At 48.7% G+C, this 25,164-nt stretch overlaps 1 protein-coding gene across 1 annotated transcript; it reads left to right on the top strand.

Annotated features, from left to right (window-relative positions):
- Nucleotides 1-3,316: 3,316 nt before the first annotated feature.
- LOC143504309 (calcium/calmodulin-dependent protein kinase type II subunit gamma-like) lies at nt 3,317-24,197 on the top strand (the record flags this gene model as incomplete). The annotated part of the gene is made up of 3 exons (XM_076995829.1): nt 3,317-3,768; nt 4,917-5,011; nt 24,090-24,197. Coding segments are annotated over exons 1-3 (268 nt in total), but the record flags the coding sequence as incomplete, so codon positions are not given.
- Between the last annotated feature and the right edge of the window lie 967 nt (nt 24,198-25,164).

The following is a 25,164-nucleotide window of genomic DNA, read 5'->3' as shown; positions in this document are numbered from 1 at the left end:
GCCATTCCTCTCGTATGAAATGTATACCCATTTTATAGAGTGCATTTAATAAAACAAATAGCTGTTTTGGTCGATTTTACTACGTCTGTTCCTAAGCCAAGTTTCTATTACTTTCTTTAAGGTTGTTTCTCTTAAAGACATCAATGTGGTTCACATGAGCCTACTGGAAATATTCAGAACATTTGATACAATGGAGTTTTAAATGTCAATGCATTTGGTGCGTAATTAACCAATCCGAGCCACGGGACACCTGGGCCAGGGCAGTGACGAACCTGTCCAGCACAAATAAGACCAGGCCATGACGCTGTGCACCACAACGCTCCTGTGACACTATGCCTCATCCAAGCCACCAGCATCCAGGGAGTCACCTTCTCAGACGTCATCACACATCCATTATTAAGGGCGCCGTGTCAGGGAGCAGTCCCCTCTGACGCACTCCCCCCCCCCACCATGTCTGCTGCCAGTCTATTCACTGGAACCACAATCAGGTAAAAGGTCGCACGAGTTTAATTAAATGGATAATGCATCTTATATGAAAATTCATTTTTAAATGAATTAAAACTTAACAGGAAAAAGGTTTTAAAACAAAGTAGAACTACAACTATGGCATTAAAGCTCGTAAGTTTCTAACCGGGGATGACCGTTGCAGTGGTCCTTGTAGAAAATCTAATCTTTCAGTCTGTTTTAGGTGGTTAAAATTCTGGGTGTGCGTTTTATCTTTAAATTGTCCATATTGTACTGTCCAAAAAAAGTGAAAGAGTTTTACAGTTCCATGAACCAGCCTCATCCCGAGCACCCCCCCCCCCCCCCCCCCCCCCATCATCATCATCATCATCTGCTTTCCTGCTCTGTTCTCCTTGTTACCACCACAACACTCAGGACAAACTCCACGCTAAATGACTGTGGAATTCGTCCATCCACTTACCTACCACATCATATCCGGCATCATCAATGAATGTCATCAATCAATAATTAAACGGGAGACTCGTGAATTAGCGGGGGTCAACTGTTAGCAGAAAAGGAGAAAAAGCAATCTGCTTAATAGCGGAGTCCTAGTAAAACTTTGGTGATGGAGCTCACTCAAACCTACACCAGTCCACACAGACGAGGCTGCCTGAGTCCGTCCCCCCATCCCCCCCCCCCCCCCCCCCCCCCCCCCCCCCCCCCCCCCCCCCCCGCCAGAGTGAGTCATCCTGGAAAGCTTGTTGAATTTGGCACTTAACCTAAATAGCCACTCCTGCTGCATTACTGTAAAATGCATTATGTGCAAAATGGACACTTTAAAAGCGTCTGTGGATCATGGTGTTTACTACACAGTAAACAACAGCACAGTAACGGTGTGTACAGCAAGAACAGCAGCTCAGACTCTTAGGATTTTATTTTTGTATTTGTTTACAAATAAGCAATTAACTACCATCCAGACTGACTGGATACTACATGGCTTGGATGTCTTTACATTATTCATGATCACAGTGAGTACATAGTTTAGGTTCACATACAGAATGAAACTAGCCCTGTTAACCTTCAGAGCAAATACTGCGAACGTCCTGTTAAAATCCCATATGTGGTGCATGGCTAAAGTCACTTAAAATCATATGGAAAAACTATCACCTGCTTTCTTTAACTTCCGTCCAAGCTGGTGGGATACGCAGTACTGTGTGTAAAGGCTGCAGCTGTCTTTGGCAGGTAGCCATCCACCCTCTCTGCGCACCCCCCCCCCCCCCCCCCCCCCCCTGTTGCCTAGCTTATGCAGAGCAGTGAGTGTGGCCCATCCCATCATGCATCTGCCCACGCTCCCAGAACCCCCTTCTCCCTCCCACCCATCAGTCCTGCACTGTTCCTAATCATACAGCACATGCAACACCATAGAAACACTGCAATTAATACACGGCTATTGTGTGAAATGATGCGTCCAGGTCAACCTGCCTTACAGGCCAACGCTGGGCACCAGGGCTCTACTCAAAGCAAACTTTGCACTGTAATTTCAGGAGTGATGGAATGAGAATTAGTCTTAAGTTAAATGTAATGCAGTGTTCCTGCTTGGTGAATAGCAAATAAACAAATACATGTAGTGTGAGGATGGTTATGAGAGAGCGCTTGAAAACAGTGACAAATGGTGACGGCATTCGTGAAAGTATGCCTACATGAGCAGACATGTTCTGCTGTTTAACAAGGTGTGGTTCCTGTCACTGCTCTTCCATCCATCGCCCTTAAACACACACACACATTCTACCTTTCCCCCTTTCTTTTGAGCATGTACACACACACACACACACACACACACACCCCCATAACCCCCAGAGACACAGCCTGCCATTGCAACCCTGACCATTAAAAATTGATGGTGGTTAAGATACAAGCCCTTCCATAAAGAACAGTGCTTTATTTGAGTCATATACTTAAATGGCTCTTTTCCTTTACATTGTTTAAGCAAGGAAACAAAATGAAATTCAATTATCTCAATCTGCTCAAGCTACAGTCCTGTGTGACGAGGCAGCCCAAGACTTTTATAAGTCGGCCTATTGCCGCCCTCACGGGGATAGACCTTTGCGTCCATAATGTGGCAGCACCAGTTAATTAAAAAGAAGAGGACTTGTTAGAACCTAGAGGACAGATGAGAATGCAGTCAGACCTGAGAATTCAGCTTATACTTTTAGTTTAATGTTACTTTAACCTTAATTACTTAAAGGGCATAACTGTCCCAGCATAAGCATAAATAACTTTCATCAATAATACACTCAATGCAGCAGTGAGCTAGGTCAAGGCCTGTTTGGATATCATGAGCATATTTCATAATTTCAAAACACTGTGCTTTCTTTTATAGCTAAACTATCACGGACTTTGAAGAAGTTCCACAGAACTTAAATTTGTCAACACTGTTTATACACCTAGAAAATGAACAAACAGTAATGTTCTTACTACCTTATGCATTATATGAATCTTCAAAACACACTGCGAACATGTCATACACTAAGTATATATTATCTATATATAAATATAAATACAATACATAATACAAAGCAAAGAAAGAAACATATTTCACAGCAGCGTTCACGTTCCTGAAAACGGTTTTGATCTCTAGTATCTAAAAGATCTAAGGAGATCTGTTGACGCCTGGAGGCTTGGACAGCATTGCTACTATACAAATGTCCTCGATGTCATGATCTAGTACTGAGACTAGATCTAGTACTGAACACAGCGCTAACCGAACCCTAGAAAGGCCTGACTGTCATAGTGCTGTCAGTGGGGACACACCACGATCATTATATTCACTGAAACCGGTGAGAAACGTTAGCTATTACAGAACCTGATTCGAGGTAGGACTCTGCTGGTTCCGCTCACCATTAGTCTAATGGCATTGTTCGTGCAGGACTATTCTGTGCTGTGCACGGCGGCGTCACCGCATTGGGAGGGAACCGCGTGTGGACCCGTGCGGTGTTTGGACCCGTGAGCTCGGTCGTCAAGCCGAGCCGACGCAACACCGGATCTTTACATTTCGACTTCCATCCCCTCTCTCGACACGGGGGGAGAAATCTCGCGTTGCTGGCCGTCGTTTTCTCTCCACCTCCACCAACACCACTACTAGCACCTCTCCTCCCCTCCCCTCCCTTTCTCTCTCCCTTTCCCCTCCGAGCGTACAAGATCACCTCCCGGAACCGAACCCAGGCAGTCACGGAGGCGAGAGGCGCTATTCTCACACAACATGGCTACAATTGTAACGTCCACCAGGTTCACGGACGAGTATCAGCTGTACGAGGAGCTCGGGAAGTAAGAGCAACATTGGGGGGGTTATTGTAACATCTCATCATCCCTCCACTCGCTCCTTCATCGTGTTTCTGGACTTTATTTGACGGGAGCTGCTGTCAGAACGGCGGCACCGAGACCCGGGAGGCTCGCGCGCCGTTCGGTCCGTCACATTTCACCGAACCGCGCTCGGTTGTCTCGTGTTCCGTTTCTGTATAACGTTGGTCGTTTTCTGAGGTGTTTCGACACGGTGTTGGGCTCTTGTTCGTGTTTGGTCGTGCTATAGAATATGTGTGCGGTTCGCCACTTTATCCACATCTGCTCCTCCGACCGGTCGCTTCACCGCGTCCGTGTGGAGTTGCTTTACCGTCGCCTCCTTGTGTGTTCTCGCACGGCCACAAACTTTAGCTGTATTTTAAAATACGCAAGAACACGGGGCTGTTTTAATGTATTTACAGGCGATATGTGGATATGTGTGGTAAAGCGGCAGCCGTCGCCCTCGGCGCCGTGAGGCAGCATGCGGCACCGCCGTCTCACGGTAGCCGCGCTGTGTTTCAGCTCCACGCAGCCCAAGTGTTGAGGCGGTTCTGGTGTCAAACGCAGGCCCGTGTTTCCACCTTATGTTACTGCGTGTCGAGCTGGTGTGTCCGTCTCACTCTCCTAGTGCGGCTTGTGCAGCGGTCTGCCCAACACTCTCCCTCCCGTCTGTCGTGGCGTCCATTTCTTGATGGATGTGAATGGGCATTAGTGCACAGCGATGTGTGTTTTCCTCATAAAACGCCCTTAAAACTCCTGCATTAACAATGTAATCAGATTGTATTGTGATTTCTGCACGCCAGACCGTTTGCATTACGTTGATATAGGCGTTTAGTTCCGATTGGCACTCCGCTTGTATGGTTGTGCAAGCGATTAGAAGCCTGTACGCTGTTCAAACTCATGGAAGTGATCAGCTAAAAGGCTCCATAAATTATCTTTATAACTGTGAAAGGAAAGGGGAAATTAAGATTGTTGAAAGTACCATTCTCGTGGGAAGTGACCGGCTGGTTTAAATTTTTCGGTCTGCAGCTCTCACGTGTGTGATTGCTGCATTTTCCATCAATTAAATGACTGCACAGTTAACCTATTGGTTTGATTATAATATTGAAGTGTTCATTTGTTTAATTCAAAAACAGGGGTGCCTTCTCTGTGGTCCGCCGATGTGTGAAGAAATCAACCAGCCAGGAGTATGCTGCTAAAATTATCAACACAAAAAAGTTATCAGCAAGAGGTAAGGAGCAGGGCTGTCCTCGCATCCCCCTGCTGTGGGCATTCAACTTCTCTTTTCTTTCTTTTTTTGTTTTCATTTTTGTAAGCCTTATTCCCCCCCTCCTCCTCCCACCCCACCTACATCAGGAGTTGGAGCTGTAGTGCTGTAGTTTACCTATGATCTACACTTGCATCTACAGTCGTTTGCCAGAAAAGTTAAAAAGTTGTTCCTAGCACTTTTTAATACAAGTGAGATCGCCAGTTGTTTCACGTCCCTAAATATAACGTGTGAGGTCCAGCCGGTACTGACTGTGTCCCTTAACCGGGCAGGACTGCTGTTTTCCTGCAGAGGCTCAGGATGAATAGATGTGACCTTTGCTGCTCTGTATCATTTTTATAACCACGGACTTCACTGACGGAGACGGAGACAGCCAGCCGGAGAGAGTGAGAGAGATCGTAGCTCCCCCATAACAAATGAAGTTGAATGTGTAGCAATGGCTCTTGGGTGTTTGACTTCTCCGGTGAGGTGCAGTCCAGAGGGGAGGTGGCGTTCTGCTCAGACTGCAGCAGTAGCCACAGGCAGGAGCTGGAAGACGGTGTCAGTGTCAGCGTTGGTGTCAGTGCCTCGCTGTTTAGTAAAACGGCTTTGGGCAGCTCTGCCATCTTGGGCACTGTACATCACCTCCATGTTTGAAGATGTTCCATCCGTAAGGGATGACTGATCTACAGCACGGGCACTACATCACGGACTGTCGCAGTCCGCTGCCATGCAAAATGTCAACGGGGACGTGAGGATTAGGTGGACGCGTTTGGTATGGAGGTTGTTCTTTTCCCCTGTGCTTGTCTGGTAACTAGCAGAACTTGAGCGTCGGTGCCAATTAAGTGCCCAGTGAAGAAGGTCTGGACACATGAGCCTTGGCCTCATGTTTCGGCACGGGAGAAACAAAAGGAGCGGGTCTATTTTGGGAAAGTGGACTCTCCGAGTACCTGGGCCCTCGGGGATATCGGGTTGGGGCCATCGTGCGAGGCACGCGACACTGAAGAATGGTCTTTTTTGGACGATTCTTCTTAATGTTCAAGACTTTCACTTTTTGCTCGTGTTCAGATTCTTTAAGATTAATATAAACCCAGTATCCCAGAGTTGCCCCTAGAGAGCTGAAGCATAGCATCTAAAAGTCGAACTGTACTGCTAATAGATAACAGATTGTTTACCTTCCTTAAACATTTCCCCATACAAGTCCATACTCAAAAAGTGTATGCTTCTGTAAAACCCGTATTTCTTACAGGCACTTTCATTAGCTGTTCATCCTTTTCCTATTACACTGATGGATATCTCTTTATTCCAGAACCACACTTTCCCAAGAGCCATGTCCGTTTTCTTGTTTGAGCTGTGAGCTGGTGTGGTTGCAGAAGGCTCTGTCTGCTCAGTGCTGTGAGGGGAGTCTTCGCCGTGCAGAGATGAAGCTTGTGTCGAGGGCCTTCTTTTGTTCTCAGCTGTGTGAAACGTCCTGGCCCACGTTTGTTTTGAGTCCAGCAGGCCCCTCTATAGGACACGTGTAGTGTTGACACTGTTGGTTGTTGGCCGTAGTGTATACTAAGCTAATTGTACTTTCCAATAGTTCGTGATTTGGGATTATTCCCCATCATCATATGCAGATGTTGATGGGATGTAAAGTGGAAATTAATCCACAGCACGTGATGACTGTTGGTGGTTAACGTGCGTTGCTGTTAATATGGCCTGGTGAAAATCGAGGCCGAGTATTGAAGGGGAGTTCTAGATGAACAGGGCTTACCTGGTGAAGCTGTCAAAATGAAGAAATAATATTGAAGGTGTTGGATTCTGTGTATTTTCTGTCAAAGCAACCTGTAAATTCATGTAAATTGACATGGGAAACATGGCAATGACTGAAGTGTAGTGCTGAGACTCCACGGTTTCTGCTGTAGTGTTTTTTAGGGTCCGCACTGGACTGCCTATAGAAGGAAGGAAGTGGATGAGTGTCTTGTGCGAACTGACATGTTGCCACACGTATGTGTCAAACTGAAGTTAAACCTGCAAGTGCTTCATCCTTCAGGAACAAGATGGAGTTTGTAGTTTGAAACTCAACAGGTGCCTTTTCTGGCATTTGCATTCTCAAGCTATGTAGTAAAATGTGCCCGTGGCCTTCTGATGCATTTAGCGCGCGCTGAGAGACCCAGAGACCTGAAGACGGAGTTCCTAGCTGAATTGCAACATGCACTTGTTTTGTGTTTTGTGCTGTGTCCCCATGCATGTCGCTAAACAAAGAATTTATTTCAAAGATCCTTGGCTTACAAAAAAGAAGCAAGGTAATGAGATCAGCGCATTCTGGCAGCCCTGGCTGGGTTTTTCTCAAGCATCCTGGCAACTGTTGCCGTGAAGACTTTTCATCAGGTTGGCTGGCAACAAATGAAGAAGTCGCAGTGCTATTCGATCAGAGGGACCTGTTGAAACGCCAGTGCTCCATCTCTCCAAACGTGCCTGCAGCCTGTCGTCCTAATGCGAGACGAGCAAGGGTCTTGCTCACACCAGCATGCCCCACACACACACACACACACACACACACACACACACACACAGGCGCCTCCATCCACTGCTCCCCTGATCTTCTACCCATTCCGCTGTGTGGAGAGGGGGCAGGAACGTGGCTGAGCTGAGGTCCTCCTCTGAACATGTTCACCATCTAAGGGAAGATCTAATGGAGCTCCCAGTTCTCCATGTGGAGCTGCACCCGTAGACACGGGGCCATGATCCTGCACTTACCAACAGTACTGGCCCAAATGGGTGCCGAGGTGTGTGCAGCCATCAAAAGGGTTCAGAAACAGAAGCAAAATGTGCGTGAATCAAATCAGAGTAATTCAGCAACTCCGTGTAGTCTTGTAGGCCTATTTGGTGTGAATCATTCATATAAAACCATAGCCATCGTTATGAATTAAGCATGTGTTGATTTTAAATGCCTGTCAGTCATGCTGTTTCAACTGGGTCGTGCATGCACTTTTCATATCTCGGGTCAATTCTTGGTATGAATTGTAATATTGTACACATTAAATTATGTAAATGCTTGCATAGTGTCTATACTAAGCGAAGGTCCGCCCACAGTAACCACAGACGCTAATGTAGCTGTGAGACTTGCACCTGCGTCACTAGTGGTTCACTCCAGGGCTCCCGGTGCTCGGAGGGAGACTGCAGCGGCACCGTTGCAGACGGACCTCGCTGGGCTTGTGCGTGTGTGGTCGGGCCGCCACTGGGACTGTGAGCTGTGATGTGGCCCTTGCAGTGCTGCACAGGCTTCTATCTCCTACCGTCAAACACCAACGATGTCGGGGAAAAAACACACGGATCTCCACTTTCTCCTCTCTCCCCTCCTCTCCTCTCTCCTCTCCTCTCTCCTCTCTCCCCTCCTCTCTCCCCTCCTCTCTCCCCTCCTCTCTCCTCTCTCCCCTCCTCTCTCCTCTCTCCCCTCCTCTCTCCCCTCCTCTCTCCCCTCCTCTCTCCTCTCTCCCCTCCTCTCTCCCCTCCTCTCTCCCCTCCTCTCTCCCCTCTCCTCTCTCCTCTCCTCTCTCCTCCAGTTTTTGCTCCCACTCTCCCATCTTCTCCCCCCCCTTCCCCTCTATCCACTCATCTCCTATCTGCTCCTCCTCGTCACGTGGTTTTTACCCACTCGCTCTCACAGCCTCTCTCTCTCTCTCTCTCTCTCTCTCTCTCTCTCTCTCTCTCTCTCTCTGTGTCCTGGTCTCTGTTTCTCTTTGTTTCTGTCTCCTCCTCTGTCTCCGTCTCTTTGTCCATGTGTCTCCCTCTTTTGTCATGTGGTGTGTTAGGGTCTCTTCACTGGGCTAGCATGCTGCTGCACTTTGCTGGAAGCCTGATAAATGAAGCGGCTCCGCCTCCATGCTGAATGTTTAATGCAACAAACTGTGCATTTTTAATTAACCCAAGTCAAATGTGTGCATGTGGGTACAAGCATGTACTGGTGCGTGTTCCTGTGGGAAGAGCTTGTGCTTGATAATGTCATCGATCTACATGCGTGTATGCTCATATCAAGATACCATAAGTAAATATCATCATCTACATGCGTGTATGCTCATATTAAGATATCATATGTAAATATCATCATCTACATGCGTGTATGCTCATATCAAGATATCATATGTAAATATCATCATCTACATGCGTGTATGCTCATATCAAGATATCATATGTAAATATCATCATCTACATGCGTGTATGCTCATATCAAGATATCATATGTAAGTGTCATCCAACAGCTCATCTGAGTCTGGAGTTCATGCAGATCTGTGTGGATGTACTGATGCCATGAGGCCCCGTGTCCTGGTCCGTCTGATCATGAGGCCCCGTGTCCTGGTCCGTCTGATCATGAGGCCCCGTGTCCTGGTCCGTCTGATCATGAGGCCCCGTGTCCTGGTCCGTCTGATCATGAGGCCCCGTGTCCTGGTCCATCTGATCATGAGGCCCGTCTGATCATGAGGCCCGTGTTCTGGTCCATCTGATCATGGTCTCTGGTGCCTTTGCTCTGTCCGAGGCGTGCAGGCCTCCTGGAAGCTGGGAGCACTGCTGGCTTCATCGCTGCACCTCTGAATAGGCCCCTGATTTCCTCCAGTGCCGTGTGAGTCCTTTGCTTTCTGCCCTGATTCATCTACAATGCAGAAAGTGCAGGCAGTGTTGTGTTCACTGAAACGTCATTATTCTACAGTGAACATGCAAGGGCTTTAGCCAAAATGCTCTATACTTTAATGCTTCATGAATGCAAAAAAATGTTATGCTGAAGCTTGTCAGAACTATTCTGTATGTCATTTCTCTGTAGCTGATATTAAAGTTAAAGGCTTGATGGAGGTGGGTCAGCACATGCACATGGGATCTTCATATCATACTGTGACCACAGCTGGATGAGCCTTGGACTTATTAGCCACACCCATCAGCCAGTTAGCCACACCCCTCACCGTTCCCTCTTGGGTTTGCAAGCAATCTGGCTGAGGCAAATGGCAGAGATTAACCCTGGCATGGTTCCGAGTCTTGGAGGTTCCTGTCTTTGAGAAACCCAGTCCACATATTTGATCTGTTCCAGCTCCTTCCCCAAACCTGGGCCAGGTAGTCAGCAGAACCACAGAGAACATCTCAATTTCTGGCTCATGTATATTAAGACTTAAACCCAAAACCAGAAGAGAGATGAGGCCTGGATTACGATGTTATTGAGATCTGGGCTGTGATGTCGGTGGCTTATGAAATGAGTGAAGTCTGAAATGTCTTTCTGATCAGTCCTGTAGGCCTGCCATTTGATTACGTGCTCTCTCTAATGGTATTTATGAAAGCTCCTAAATATAATTAATAACTATTAATAATTATTGAACTGTTGTGAGCTATAAAAATATCATGTGATTTGAGCTGTTTGCGATCACCAAATTCCAGATTTGTCTGGCTGAGTGAAATGGCTGCTAGAACCTCATTGTGGCAAACTCTTCAGATCTTAAACTGCTGAACAAAAGGAGTATTCAGTCTCCTGTTTAAAAGCGTGATTCCACTTTTCCATGCCGCACTGCTGTAAGCAGCCCCCACCTGTTACTCTTTGCTAATAATGAACCGTTGTGATTGGAGAACTGCTGAATCAGACTGAAGGGTTTTGAGAGCCAGTTTTTGGCTTACCTGGCCCGTTTGAGGGGAGAGAGGAGATACGCCTGTCAGGTGGGCTTTACACTCCAAATGTGACTTCTGGGGATTTATATTTGCCCTTATTGTTAGTGTTGGAGGGATTTGAAAGGTGTGCAGTATGTCTCTTGAGATCCATGTCCGTTAGTAAAGAGGGTCATTTAGATTTTCTGCCAAACTGCTATTTTAAGCTGTTAATGAAATACATGTTTAATAACATTCCTTGACTGAAAGGGGCAAAATAAATAATTAAATAAATGTCAATCCTCGGTTGTCATTAGTAGGTTAAGGCTGTGCAAAGTTTTCAGGTTAAAGATGTAAAACAGATGACTACAGGCAAAAAAAAAAAAAAAACTATAAATGTACATTTAACCCTGAGAGGGAAATTTTTGTGCAGCAGCAGTTGGGTTATACATAAGAATGAGCGAAGATACTAGTTTGAAATATTACTCAAGGGTTTACATAAATTTACTGTCTGCTAGGTAATGTCAGTTTAAAGGTGCGTTAGTAAAGACTTGAGAAACACCACCTCTAGTGGTCACGTGCGTGCACACGACACTGGCACGAGATCCCCGCACGTGCTCTTCGGTGTCCAGCAGAATTAAATTAGTTTTCTAGCATTATCAAAGCTGTCATGAATTCACTTTTGTCTGATAAGGTGGGGTGCTTAACAATACTTAATTATTTAACAAGTATTTTATAATACGTCAATTAATACTTCATTATTTAACAAGTTGTTAGCAAGTGACCGTGTGGTAGTTATTATCTCAGGGTGGAGTTCTTGTATGTAGAAGTCTTGATGATTATGATGATGAGGAGGAGGAGGAGAGGACTACAGTACTGCTCGAGATGATTTATTCTGCTTGGCAAATTGTGGTGTATTTGACCGTATTCCCCCCAAAGAGAGACTTTATTTTCTAATCGAGTCGCCTTAGTATTCTACACCCATGTCTGGCACGACAGTGTTGGCATTTTACCCTGCCGTGTGGTGTTGACCACTCAAATTTAACTGCTTTATACTGAAATTATAAACCTATAAACACTTAGAATTCAGCTCGTAACGATTTGTTGCTATGAGGATAATCGAGTGCTTTCGTTGTCCGATATTTCTTTGTAATGAGCTCCCAGGAGCTTCCGTCACTACCTGTATTGGCTCACCTCGTTAACATGAGTCTGATGCAGCTTGACCAACATACCTTTCTCTGAAGGAGGGTCAGCCAAAACGTTGCTTTACGTTGCTTTCTAGCTACTTGATAAAGACTTCTCTACTCGACCTGTTGTTGGTAAACATTTTGGCAGCACACTATTTTCTTTCTTTAAAAAAATATTTTTTGTCCAAACACCACTGACCTATGTGATGCAGGACATATTCTGTCATAAAGTTACTGATGAGGCCCGTGTAAACGCGAAGCCAGATTCCACCCCAGAATGTAGTTTTCAATTTTCAGATTTTGTGTGACCTGTATATTTCACAGTTTATTTTAATTCGTAAAGAGAGACAAATGACTAATGCAACTTTAACAGATTTAAAATGTTTTCTGTAGCTGCTTAGCATCATGTTAGCTTTAGCTTATTAGAATCAGATTGTTCAATGCACATTTTAATGTATTTCAGTTAATACAGTGTTGCTTAATTGAAAATTACATGCTATGTTTGTCCCAAATTTGACTAAAGAAAACTTTTAAGAAGCTGTATAATTTGAGCAGTTAGACAGCATTTAGTTTATTGGGTTAACCAAATCTACAGTTGACGGGTCAGGTCAGTTTTGCCAGCTGAAAGGTCTTGCATCCTTCCCTGTGGAGAGGGTGCAGTATCAGGTGTGTGAGACGAGCCCGAGGACCCCCAACCACCACCACCTCTCCGCACTCTACATTACGCTCGCTCCGTTCTGTCGTTCTGGGCATCCCCGGGCCTGGCTGAGGCTCCCAGTTACTGGGCTCACTGCTACACGGCAGGGCCGAGCCCTAGTGCGGTCTACTCCCCATCTCGGATAGTTGACAAACGTCCTCGCAATAGAACCAATAGTGGAACCATCTCTCGTACTCCATGCAGTTGCTGCACTCATTGCACTGTTTCTGATGACTTTCCTCTTATTCCTTTGGTCTGGAAAGCTTGTGCAGAAAGTGCAGCGTGTTGCTGCTCCTACCGGGTGGGGGTAGTGGTGCTGTCATGAGCTGTTATCAGCTGGGCAACAGCAGTCTATTAGCCAGGGTTCTGGGTAAGGGCTTCTGCTGTTAACAGCGCAGTGACACAGTGGGCTGCTCGGGCTTGGCCTCCATTGTTGCTGCATTAGTTGAGAATGAAAGTGAAATCTGCAGATCTTTGTAATGTGGGAAGGGAGGGAGGGATCACAGAGGCGCCACTTCCTGGAATGTAACTGCGGCTTTAGCGTACACGTCAAAGCCATGCTGTCAACAGACACATCTGTAGGAGGCTGATGCAGCTTCAAAGTATATTAAACACACTGAGAAGTTTGGTGCATTCTTGGCTGCAGTCTCTCCTTACCTCTTCTAATAGCTTAATGCATTGTTAAAACGTAACATGTAACATTTTTGGCACATAATAGCCATGCATTGTTCTGTGAAGTATGAGCCATGAGTTATTAATAATAATAATAACTTCTGTATGGTTTTTTTTTTTATTATTAATTCAGAAATTCTCTACTGAAACCGTTTCTCTTCTCCCTGTGTTTGCGGTATCCTGGGGTGATGTCTGTGATTGGTCCAAAGATCTTACAGTCAGCACCTCACCTAAGCTGTGTGGTGACTCTAATCGTTAAGCAAAGATTAGCTAGTCAGAAAAAACACATTTAACACGGGGCATGTGTTGCTGCTCAACCCATGGCTGCTGCAGTTCACTTTGTTGTCACTGCTGGTTTGAATGCAGATGCTTGTGTGTGAGCTGTCTGGCTGCTCAGGCCAGAGTGCCAGTGGCCATGCAGACTGACAGAACACAGCTACCACCGCCCACCCTTCCTGAAAAACACCCCAGCTCCGGCCCGAGAGCTCTTTTCTCTCTCTCTCTCTCTCTCTCTCTCTCTCTCTCCTTCCCTCTCTCCCTCCCACTCCGCTGCTGTGGGGATTTGTAGTACCTGCTTTGTTTGAACTGCTGTGAATTCCTAGGTATCTAAGCATGTAACAGGATAATCCCAGACCGATCACAGGGAGACGTAGTAACACTGTTGGTCGAGTGGCCATCTGGCCCAGATCAGACTTGTGCCCATGGCCGTGTTCACACACACACACACACACACACACACACACACACACACACACACACACACACACACACACACACACAGTCGCCCCTGCACTTTGCCCTTCTCTCTGAACTTTAACCAAACGATTCATCCGTGCAGCCGGAGGACAGTGCTGCCCAGCTCACAGGTGGCGTCTGGCGCTGGCCAAGTCATTTCATCTGTATGTGGTTTTACTGTGCATAAATGAGTCTGTCTTCTGCACTTGCGTTAAGCAGATAACGTGGCTAAGCCTGGGTAAGGTGGTGCACCCTGGTGGCCCCCCAGGGCCATCCCTCTGCACCGCGCGCCTCAACATCTTGTACTGCTGGTCTTCCTGATGGCAGCTGTGCGGCGCTCTCATTCGCTCTGGTAGGCTGACCTGTATAACACGGAGCTGAGCACCACGTGGCCCGTCTGTCCATGTTGTGGGGTGCTTTGGTCCGTATCTGCAGTGATTGCACACAGCGGCCTGTGTTAGCGTGGCACACGTCTCCTGCTGAGAACATCACTGCACAAGCTTTGGAAGCTTGTTTGTGTGTTCGCAGAACACACTATCTCACACGTCTTAGAGATGGCGAGGTCGTCTTCAGGTGGATGTTTGTGCAGCCTGTCTGTAGTTGTAATAGGCTGTGTGTGCCACTGCTTCTGGGTCGGATCTCCCAGACTGGGTCTGCCATGGTGCCATATATATGTATACACATGTTATGAAGGTGAATTATTACATCTGGGAATTGTACATGATTACAGCCCAGCACATCATCATTACAACTGTCAGCAACTTTGCCTTGGTTGCTGTTGAACCAGGATTGGTCAGTTCAAAACTAATTTAAATACAATTCTTGAAGACATTAGGGCAATATGTACATGTAAAACGTCAAAAGTAAAAAAAAAAAAAACAAACAACTGTAGACTCAATAGTGATGGAGATAATTCACCACGTCTCCCAGTTCAATCAACAAACGTCAATAACTATTTAAGCCCTTCGTCCAATCAATGAATCCATCAGCAACAGCACACAGGCAGCAGCATGTTGAGGGAAAATGTGCAGTAATTGGCTGCTGTTGAAATATGTTCGCAACTCACAAATACAGACAAGAAAAGAAATCTTTTACTCCATTTTTTAAAATATTAAATAAAGTGTGCAAATATGAAAAATATGACATTACTAAAAATAATACATCCTTACATAAAAACCAGTATCCATCATCACACTGTTGCGTCATATATCTAAATTTAAAATTTGAGAAGTTCAGTACAGTGCACTGTAATTTGCAGGCACTGCAGGTGTGGAATGTGGAACGCGTCCATTTGAACGTGCTCAAAGGTGCACTGCTGATCTGGCCAGAAACACGCAGCCTCTGGCTCTGTCCTGCCCTGCTCTGACCACACCTCCTTCCAGCAGAGGCGGAGTCTCGGGGACGAGGCTGGAGCGGGTCCCCTGCCGTGGCCGTCGGCCCGGGGAGCGTCACCGGGGGGGCGTTAGGCTTGTGTGCTGCAGCCCAGAGCCCCCCTGTCTCGCCACTGGAGCGTGCCTGCAATGAACCGCCTCACTGAAGCATTGGACATGATTCAGTCTGACATCACGCTGCCCGGTAACAGCAGCAGAACCCTCTCTGATTGGTGCGTTCTTGCAGCGTCACGCAGGAAAAGGTGACGGCACCACCCGAGCCGGCTGGGGTGAAGCTGGCGGTTGGTGCTTTCACATTGCTGCCTTGTAATGGTCAGAGCCGGTTTATCTCACCCTCTGTCTCCACCACTTCTCTGTGTACGATCTCCGCGTGGTTACGGCCTGCTTGGTGAATCCTCTGCCTTTTCCCTTTTAGTCACTGTGTTCTTGAGATGCCTCCTTGAGTGCAGGAGTGCAGTTGGGTTCTGACCCGTTCCACTGCTGTCTTGCTCTCACTGTGCCACTGTTAGAACGATCAACGCACATCTGACTTGTTTGGACAGTGGTTGACCCGCTCGGGCAGACGTGGGCATTTCTGATTAACAGTCCCATGTACAAATGTAAGCAGTGTAACAGATGCAGTGTGTGTGTGTGTGTCTGTAACCAGTGTGATGGTTTGTAACAGATGGAGTGTGTATGTGTCTGTAGCCAGTGTTCACATTCAGACATTGGCATGTGCATACATCAGTCAGGACTATGTGTGTGTGTGTGTGTGTGTGTGCATGCTAGTGTGAGCCGACTGATTTTGCCGGTGTACAGATGTCTGTAAACATTTGTTTAGCCTTATGTTCCCCTGAGTGCAGATTAAAGCGTTATTGCTTCAAGCATTATTGGCTTGAGCATAGAATAGCAAGACCACCCCGTTCCACACTTCCATCAGCCACTGGAAATGAACGAGAGACTAACGGAGAGAGGGAGGGGGGAGAGAGGGAGAGTGAGGGACGGAGAGATGTGGGCTGGTGAGCTCGGCTGATGGATGATGGACAAAGTGGAGGGGGTGGGTGGAGGAGAGCTCGGTGACGTAGGAGACGAGTCAGGTGAGCGTTGCCATGGTTAAGCAAGGCGATACGATGTCATCCCCATGTGAGCGTGCATGGGGAGGAGAGAGAGAGGATGTGAGGAGACGCGTGCAGATAGGCTTGTGTGTGGAGTCAGGACCTCCATCACTGCACCGTAGCCCAGCTCCCTGTCTGGGTGACACTCTAAACGGGGGCTCAGCCCGACTGGGCTAGCGGGTGGAGCCGGGGGCTCTGTGGTGTCCTGGATCAGGCGGGCGGATGAGGCGTGTCCGGCTGTGGCGCTCCGTGCCGGCCGGGGCTTCACGCTGGCAGGGCCCGGTCCCTGCGGGGCGATGTTAGGCGGGGTGCCTCGCCCGGTGAGAGCATCCGTCAGCTCGGATCAAACCCGCAGCCCCTCTAACCACAGCTGAGCTCTCTCCCCGCACGTGCGGGATCAGCGGGACACGTCCCGTCACACCCCCGCTGCACGCCTACGTCATGTTGACCTACGCACCTCTGCTACGTGGGATTGAGGTCATCAGTGATGAACACGGCGCGCTAGGTGTCGGGCTCCTGGAGGGTGTGTGTGTGTGTGTGTGTGTGCCGTGAGCTTGTGCTGGCTGGCATGGACTGATGAGCTGTTTGGTCCTAGCAGCTTTGGTGCAAGCTGTTGCGTTGCCTGCAGCAGGGTGGAGAGTGGGGGGTGGGGCTTGGGAAGCTCACTGGGTGGGGGGTGGGGCTTGGGGCGGGTTCCTCGCTTTTTTCTCTTCTGTCTCATCCGTCTCACTCATTCTCCCTCTTTCTCACACATGCGTACACGAGCACACACTCGCTTATGCCTTCCAGGATCGGCTTGAGCGCGTGTGTGTGTGTGTGTGTGTGTTCGTGGGTTTCAGTTTACTCCACCGCTCTAATGAGACGTGACGGGTGTGAGTTGTTTGGTGGTGTACTGTATCCTGCTCTTCCCTCTCAGTTACAGAATGCTGTCCGGAGAGACCCGTCGTTCTGTCTTCCCGGGAGGACGCTGGCTCGCACTGCCCACACACACACACACACACACACACACACACACATACACTTTCTCCCGGACGCTCCTCCGGCACCCCTCCGGCCTGGTTCTGGCTGGGCTGCAGCGCTGACCGGTGCGTGAGAGGTGGATGAGCTGTGTTTGCACCCCAGCGCAGGGCCGTCATGCAGCACACGTGCACCAGCGCGAGCTCGTGGCATCAGCCCACATGCGCACGAGGGCCACGCCGCTTGCCGCCTTTTGCTAGAGACTCATTTGCAGTAGCTGTAAGCTCCATTAATCAGCCCTGATTCCCACACGGAGAGCTATAATCCACAGCGTCTCGCTGTCGTCTCTGACCGACACCGCCTGCCGTGGTGACGTTTGCATGGACTGTTGCGTCACAACAGGATTACCCAGCAGGCACTGCGGTGCCGGTAGAGGAGGGAGAGGAAGGTTGAGGCCAGTGAGGCGCACCAGCCTTCCAGCCGGGAACAGGCCGACATGGGAACCCGTGGAACTCGAGTACAGGGACATGAGATGTTTCCATTGGGAGTGATATTGTAGCAGTGAGCCATATGCACGTTAAACTCTTTATATTGCAGAGCTATTTGCAGCAGAGACTCGTGAGGCTTCCCAACCCCAGTGACCCTGACTGCGCTGGCTTAGCTTTGTCATCAGTGAGCGCACCAAGATGACCCGGCGTGGGCGACCCGGCGTGGGCGACCCCTTCTCACCTGCCCGCTGTAGTAACCAGCGGATGAATGTAGTCACGCCTGTGCAGCGTCGTCCTCGCGACCCAAGGACGCCTTACGGGCAGCAGGCGTGTTTTTATAATAAACTTTGCCCCGCCCCTTCCTCTGAATACGCTCCACCCCACCTACTTTAGGTAGACAACATGTGTTCTTATTCTCTGAGCTCTTGATCTTGTTTCAAGATCAGCGCTGTTGCTGGGGCCAGTCGGGAAAAACGCAGGAAAGCTGATCCCAGATCAGTGGTTGGAGGGCGCAGCCTGTGTGGTGCAGCAGCTGACGGAGGTGCTAAAGCTCACCCCCATCACCCTTAACCCATCTCTCGCGTGCGTGTGTGCGCCTGCGTGTGTGCGCCTGCGTGTGTGCGCCTGCGTGTGTGCGCCTGCGTGTGTGCGCGTGCGTGTGTGCGCGTGCGTGCGCGCGCGTGCGTGCGTGTGTGTGTGTGTGTGTGTGTGCGTGTGTGTGTGCATGCACGTGTGTGTGTCTTTCCGGGCTGTGTGCAGTGTGAGGTTGTGGCTGAGTCAGTGCTAAGCTGCAGGATTGGTGTATTTATAGCCGTCTGGGCCAGTCTGACCTCTGAGTGAAGCTGTGAGGGCAAGACCCGCACGGGGCGGCGAAGCGCCGGTAATCCCCCGCCCCCCTGGCCCGGCTGTGGAGAGACACACCTGCTCAGGCCTTCACCTCGTCCTCACGCCTGGTCCTCACAAGTTAGGGTTAGCCCTTCTCCAGCTTTTAGCTTTATGTTTTCAAATGAAAGTTTAGAGACAGAAAAGAAAAGCAGCATCACTACAATGTTTATTTCTTTATTTTTTCTAGTAGCATTTCGAAGGTTTCTTCAACACGGTGCCAACGTTCTGTCCAGTAGGGGGCAGTGTGACCGCTGACGCCCACTGTGCCCTTTCATGTTTAGCTGCTGCTTTTTGAAAGCTGCACAGAGCTTTGCTTTGTACTGGTTAGGTTTGTGAAGCACTGGCCGCCCCATTACAGGCTGCAGTGGCCCGATGGTGTCGTGACTGGGAGGATGACCGTATCTTACCTCAGTATGTTATCATACAGGCTGCAGTGGCCCGATGGTGTCGTGACTGGGAGGATGACCGTATCTTACCTCAGTATGTTATCATACAGGCTGCAGTGGCCCGATGGTGTTGTGACTGGGAGGATGACCGTATCTTACCTCAGTATGTTATCATACAGGCTGCAGTGGCCCGATGGTGTCGTGACTGGAAGGATGACCGTATCTTACCTCAGTATGTTATCATACAGGCTGCAGTGGCCCGATGGTGTCGTGACTGGGAGGATGACCGTATCTTACCTCAGTATGTTATCATACAGGCTGCAGTGGCCCGATGGTGTCGTGACTGGGAGGATGACCGTATCTTACCTCAGTATGTTATCATACAGGCTGCAGTGGCCCGATGGTGTCGTGACTGGGAGGATGACCGTATCTTACCTCAGTATGTTATCATACAGGCTGCAGTGGCCCGATGGTGTCGTGACTGGGAGGATGACCGTATCTTACCTCAGTATGTTATCATACAGGCTGCAGCTGTTTCTCTTGTGAGGGTCTCCTGAAGATGCGTGTATGATGTTCCAGTGCTGAGTGTGGGATTGAGGGAACGAGGGAGAAGCATTGTCCCTTCGTCTGCGGACTGTATTATTCTTTCCCAGCGCGGGGCTCATAGACCTGCTAGCTCTAGCCTGTGAGAAAGACGTGTCCAATGCTGAGGTCTGACTGTATCTAGTTGAGTAGGTCTTAGCATGGTGCTAGCGCCAAGGTCATGCCATTGTTTCCCCAGAGACTGTAACCCTGAAAAATGTGTAAATTGCTCTGGATAAGACTGCTTCCTAAATACCACAAATATAAATGGAATATAAATGTTGACTAACAGAACTGTCTGGTCTGAGGTCAGACTGCAGGCTCTTAGCCTCCGTCTGTAGGGGACGACATTAGCCGGACCTTGAAAGCCATAGCAGCAGAATCACTAGCACCTTGATTCTTTCACTGATTTTCTCCAAGTGGGTCAGATAACCGCAGTGATATGACGAGATACGATTTACTGCTTTTCTCCCTGACACATGGTGACCACGAGCGGTGTGGTCGCGTGCCAGTAACACACCACACCACCAGACACAGACACACAGTCCCCCAATGGCTCCTGGGACATGTCCACAGGGTTCTTCACTTATGTCTCAGTGTCGGACTGCTCCATCACCACTGGACACGCAGAATGATTCTCTGTTAATGTACGACAGTAAAAGAAAAGAAGGAGAAAGAGATTGTTAGTTTTTCTGCCATTGTTTCAGAATTGCAATCTGCAAAATTTTTCTTGCATGTGTGATCAGCAAGGTGATTCTTCAGGCCTAAGTTAAACCTCTTTGTATAGTTTGTTAGGCCACCTGTTCTCGTAATATAATGGGCATTTTCATTTGTTCAGGCTTAAATTAATCAGACCATATCTTAAACAAGTTAAGCTGAATCTTAGATGTATTAAACTGAATTTTAAAATAATCAGACTGAATCTTAGATAAGTGACGGGAATTGGGTATCCATTTTATAAAGGAGTTTGAATGTGATTTTTAGAGTCCATAGAACACAAGATGTGCTCTTGATGGGGGAAAAAAAGCTGTAGTCTGGGCCATTGCTGTAGTCTTAAGACTGTGTACTAGTCTAGGCCATTGCTGTAGTCGTAAGACTGTGTGTTTTAAGACAGTGGTTTACTACTGGCAAAGAAGCACTGTCCCCGTCATCAGTGGTCGAATCTTTGAGGTGCTTCACACCAGCTTTAGGAGGTACAGAATGAGGATACAAGGACTTGGGCACTGAACCAAAATATTCTCTTTTCTCTTTTGGGACTGTCTCTCTCTATGACTGTCTATTTCACTGTTTCTGTCTCCCTCTCTCCCTGTTTGCCTGTTTGTCCTCCTCTGGTTTTGTCTTGCTGTCTGTTTGTCTGTCACTGAGAACCCATTTTGGTGAGGTCTGTGACATCGTGCTCTGAGATCTAGCGCTTACCGTGCGTGGGTTTTATAGATGTTCCCCCAGAACTCATTTATTTCTCGCTGAGACAGCCCAAGCAAAGGGATCCAACAGGCTGCTGTTTGGCATCATTTGTCATGGTTTGGATAATGGTATGCATCTTACCGCTGGACATACCATCCTGCATCTGACATAACTTTAGTTTAGAACAAGGGCTTAACTGAGGCTCGGGACTATGCGGACATGTCTCCACCACTTTCTGAAAGGGCTGATTTGGTACTCTCAAAGTATTTGATACAAGAGCTTGCTGCAGATATCTGTCCAAATAATTCAAACGGCAAAATGACCAGAATCAGAAAACGTTCATGCTTGGCTATATTTTGTGTCACGGATAATGAACGAGGCACAACTGGCATTTCTTAAAATGAAAATGTATTATGTAAATATATATTAATATATTAAAACAGAGAACTTTGATTTGGATTACAAATATTTTAAACCGAGTGCAGATCACTCTTGAGAACTCGATGACTTGTTTTCCTGAAGGGAAATTGAATGCAGCCCCCCCAGTCCACATTCATGCCTGCAGCACTTTACAAAACAAAGTTAATCCCATGGGTTAGTGTCTGTGAGCGAGTGTGTGCACATTCACACATGTATCTTCACATGCTCGTGTGGCAGTTTGGTGTGCGTTTGTGGTGTCATCAGCTGCATACTTCACTATTCAGAATCCAGTATTAATGCAGTTAGACATTAGAGTCGTGTTTGTGAGGTTTAGCAGAGTTGTACTTCAGTGCTAAAGTGGGATTCTGTAAGCACAATCAAAGCATTGTGAGATCGAATAGCCACTTGTGGTCTGTATCATTGAAGTGCAGTTAGTTCTCAGTTAGTTGAACAGATGAGCTATATTTTGGACTGGGAGTTTCAGACAGAGTGGGCCATGGCCGTATAAAGGCTGGGAGTTTCAGACTGATTTCACCATGATCGTATAAGACTGGGAGTTTCAGACTGACTTCACCATGGCTGTGTGTGTTGACAGCATCAGGCCTTTCAGCTGCCATCATTTTTATTAATTACTCGTTCGCTCTCTGTTCTCTAGTGAATATGCTGACTTGACATTTTTAAAAAACATTTAATCTTGTTTGCTGTTCCAGCATGTTCTTTGAAGGTGTCAAGTGATTAATTCTGTAACTTTGCACCAGCAGGACCTGGTGGAGATCATGTTGTGTGGAGGTGTGGAGCACTGCAGTTGAGACACAGGTCTTTAATTAAGGTGGTTAATACTGTAGAGATGGGGCTTATAGATTATTAATCGACACTGAGATTCAATGGTATTGTCATGGATAACCGGGAACATCTCTGTATTTGGGGAATGCCGGCGCTTTGCTGACTCTCTGCTTTGTTCCTTCTCGTTGCGTGATGAATTTGGCGATTGGCTGTAATTCCGCCGGTCACCAGAGAGGGCGCTGTGCCGTGAGGGGGTTCTTTACTGCGGCAGAGCTGCAGAGCTCCGCGCTCCCTGCCAGCACTCCAGCCTCCACACTGGAGCAGCTGCCACACCAAGTCTGACGGGCTCGGGACTTTTTCGCAGTGCAGTGGATTATCCTGCATAGGGCTTCTCACTGTATGCAGTTGTCAGTCGCTCTCTGCCTGCTGTTGAAGCTGGTGTCAGGTTCATTGTCCTTGGCTGATCTGATGGCTGTGAAGGGGGGGGGGGGGGTGTTCAGATAGTGCAGTCAACTGTGTGTGCTGAGCTGTTGGAGCTCAGCTGTTGGCACAGTAGGACTCACTGCACTGAGCATATGATTAGAACAGCAAGCAGCACTGGAGATGTTGGACTAACCAAAGTGTGTGTGTGTGTGTGTGTGTGGGGATGCATACGCAAGTGTTTTTGCACAGTGCATGGAGTGTTTAAATATGTGAGGGCCTTTTAGTACTGAGCCCATGTAATCACATGCTTATTCAGACCTGCACACAGCATGGACCACAGGATGCTCTGAAGTCCAATGGGTGTCCTGAAGAGGGGCAGTAGTGTGCCAGGAATTGGGGACACGCGCGCACACACACACACACGTACACTTTCTCTTCAGGGCAGGTGTACTCCACTCAGACACACCTGTCTTCCCTCCATCTACAAGCAGCTGCTTCCACTGGAACATGTGGACATGGACTCACCTGCCCACTCAGTCACACACACATCACACACACACTCACACACACCGCACACAGTCATCCTCTCTGTGCTGTGTAGTGTGTGTGTGTGTGTGTGTGTGTGTGTGTGTGTGTGTGTGGGCTCTTCTCTTGTGCTGTAGCTGCAGGTTATGTGTAGGCAACTCCCTCAACTTCTTTGTTGTGCTTGGCGCTGCATGCGTGTCTTTTGTTTGCTCCCTGGCATCCTGCACAACTTCAGTCTAGTATGAGGACACCATACATCTAGCATATGTGTCAGAACAACAAGAGACAAACATATGGCCAGCATCAGTCTAGTGTAGGGGGAGCATCGTGCCGGTGTGGTGTAGTGTAAGGGGAGTATGGGGCCGGCGTGGTGTAGTGTAAGGGGAGTATGGGGCCGGCGTGGTGTAGTGTAAGGGGAGTATGGGGCCGGCGTGGTGTAGTGTAAGGGGAGTATGGGGCCGGCGTGGTGTAGTGTAAGGGGAGTATGGGGCCGGCGTGGTGTAGTGTAAGGGGAGTATGGGGCCGGCGTGGTGTAGTGTAAGGGGAGTATGGGGCCGGCGTGGTGTAGTGTAAGGGGAGTATGGGGCCGCTGCGGTGTTGTGTAAGGGGAGTATGGGGCCGCTGCGGTGTTGTGTAAGGGGAGTATGGGGCCCCTGCGGTGTAGTGTAAGGGGAGTATGGGGCCCCTGCGGTGTAGTGTAAGGGGAGTATGGGGCCCCTGCGGTGTAGTGTAAGGGGAGTATGGGGCCCCTGCGGTGTAGTGTAAGGGGAGTATGGGGACAGTGTCGGATGTTTGGAGATGGAGCTCTCATGTGTCCTCTGTGTCCGCAGATCACCAGAAGCTGGAGCGAGAAGCTCGGATCTGCCGCCTGCTCAAGCACCCCAACATAGGTGAGGATCTGTGTCTCCACGGTGCCACACACACACACCCCAACATAGGTGAGGATGTGTGTCTCCACGGTGCCACACACACACCCCCCCCCCAACATAGGTGAGGATGTGTGTCTCCACGGTGCCACACACACACCCCCCCCCCCAACATAGGTGAGGATGTGTGTCTCCACGGTGCCACACACACACCCCAACATAGGTGAGGATGTGTGTCTCCACGGTGCCACACACACACACCCCCAACATAGGTGAGGATGTGTGTCTCCACGGTGCCACACACACACACCCCAACATAGGTGAGGATGTGTGTCTCCACGGTGCCACACACACACACCCCAACATAGGTGAGGATGTGTGTCTCCACGGTGCCCCACACACACACACACAACACCCCAACATAGGTGAGGATGTGTGTCTCCACGGTGCCACACACACACACCCCCAACATAGGTGAGGATGTGTGTCTCCACGGTGCCACACACACACACACCCCAACATAGGTGAGGATGTGTGTCTCCACGGTGCCACACACACACACCCCAACATAGGTGAGGATGTGTGTCTCCACGGTGCCCCACACACACACACACACACACCCCAACATAGGTGAGGATGTGTGTCTCCACGGTGCCACACACACACACCCCCAACATAGGTGAGGATGTGTGTCTCCACGGTGCCACACACACACACACCCCAACATAGGTGAGGATGTGTGTCTCCACGGTGCCACACACACACACACACCCCAACATAGGTGAGGATGTATGTCTCCACGGTGCCACACACACACACACACCCCAACATAGGTGAGGATGTGTGTCTCCACGGTGCCACACACACACACACACCCCAACATAGGTGAGGATGTGTGTCTCCACGGTGCCACACACACACCCCCCCCCCAACATAGGTGAGGATGTGTGTCTCCACGGTGCCACACACACCCCCCCCCCCCCCCCCCCAACATAGGTGAGGATGTGTGTCTCCACGGTGCCACACACACACCCCAACA

This window comes from Brachyhypopomus gauderio, unplaced genomic scaffold, assembly GCF_052324685.1.
Source record: "Brachyhypopomus gauderio isolate BG-103 unplaced genomic scaffold, BGAUD_0.2 sc256, whole genome shotgun sequence".
NCBI lineage: Eukaryota > Metazoa > Chordata > Actinopteri > Gymnotiformes > Hypopomidae > Brachyhypopomus > Brachyhypopomus gauderio.
Note: the sequence above shows the minus strand (reverse complement) of the source record. Positions and strands in the feature narration are given on the sequence as shown.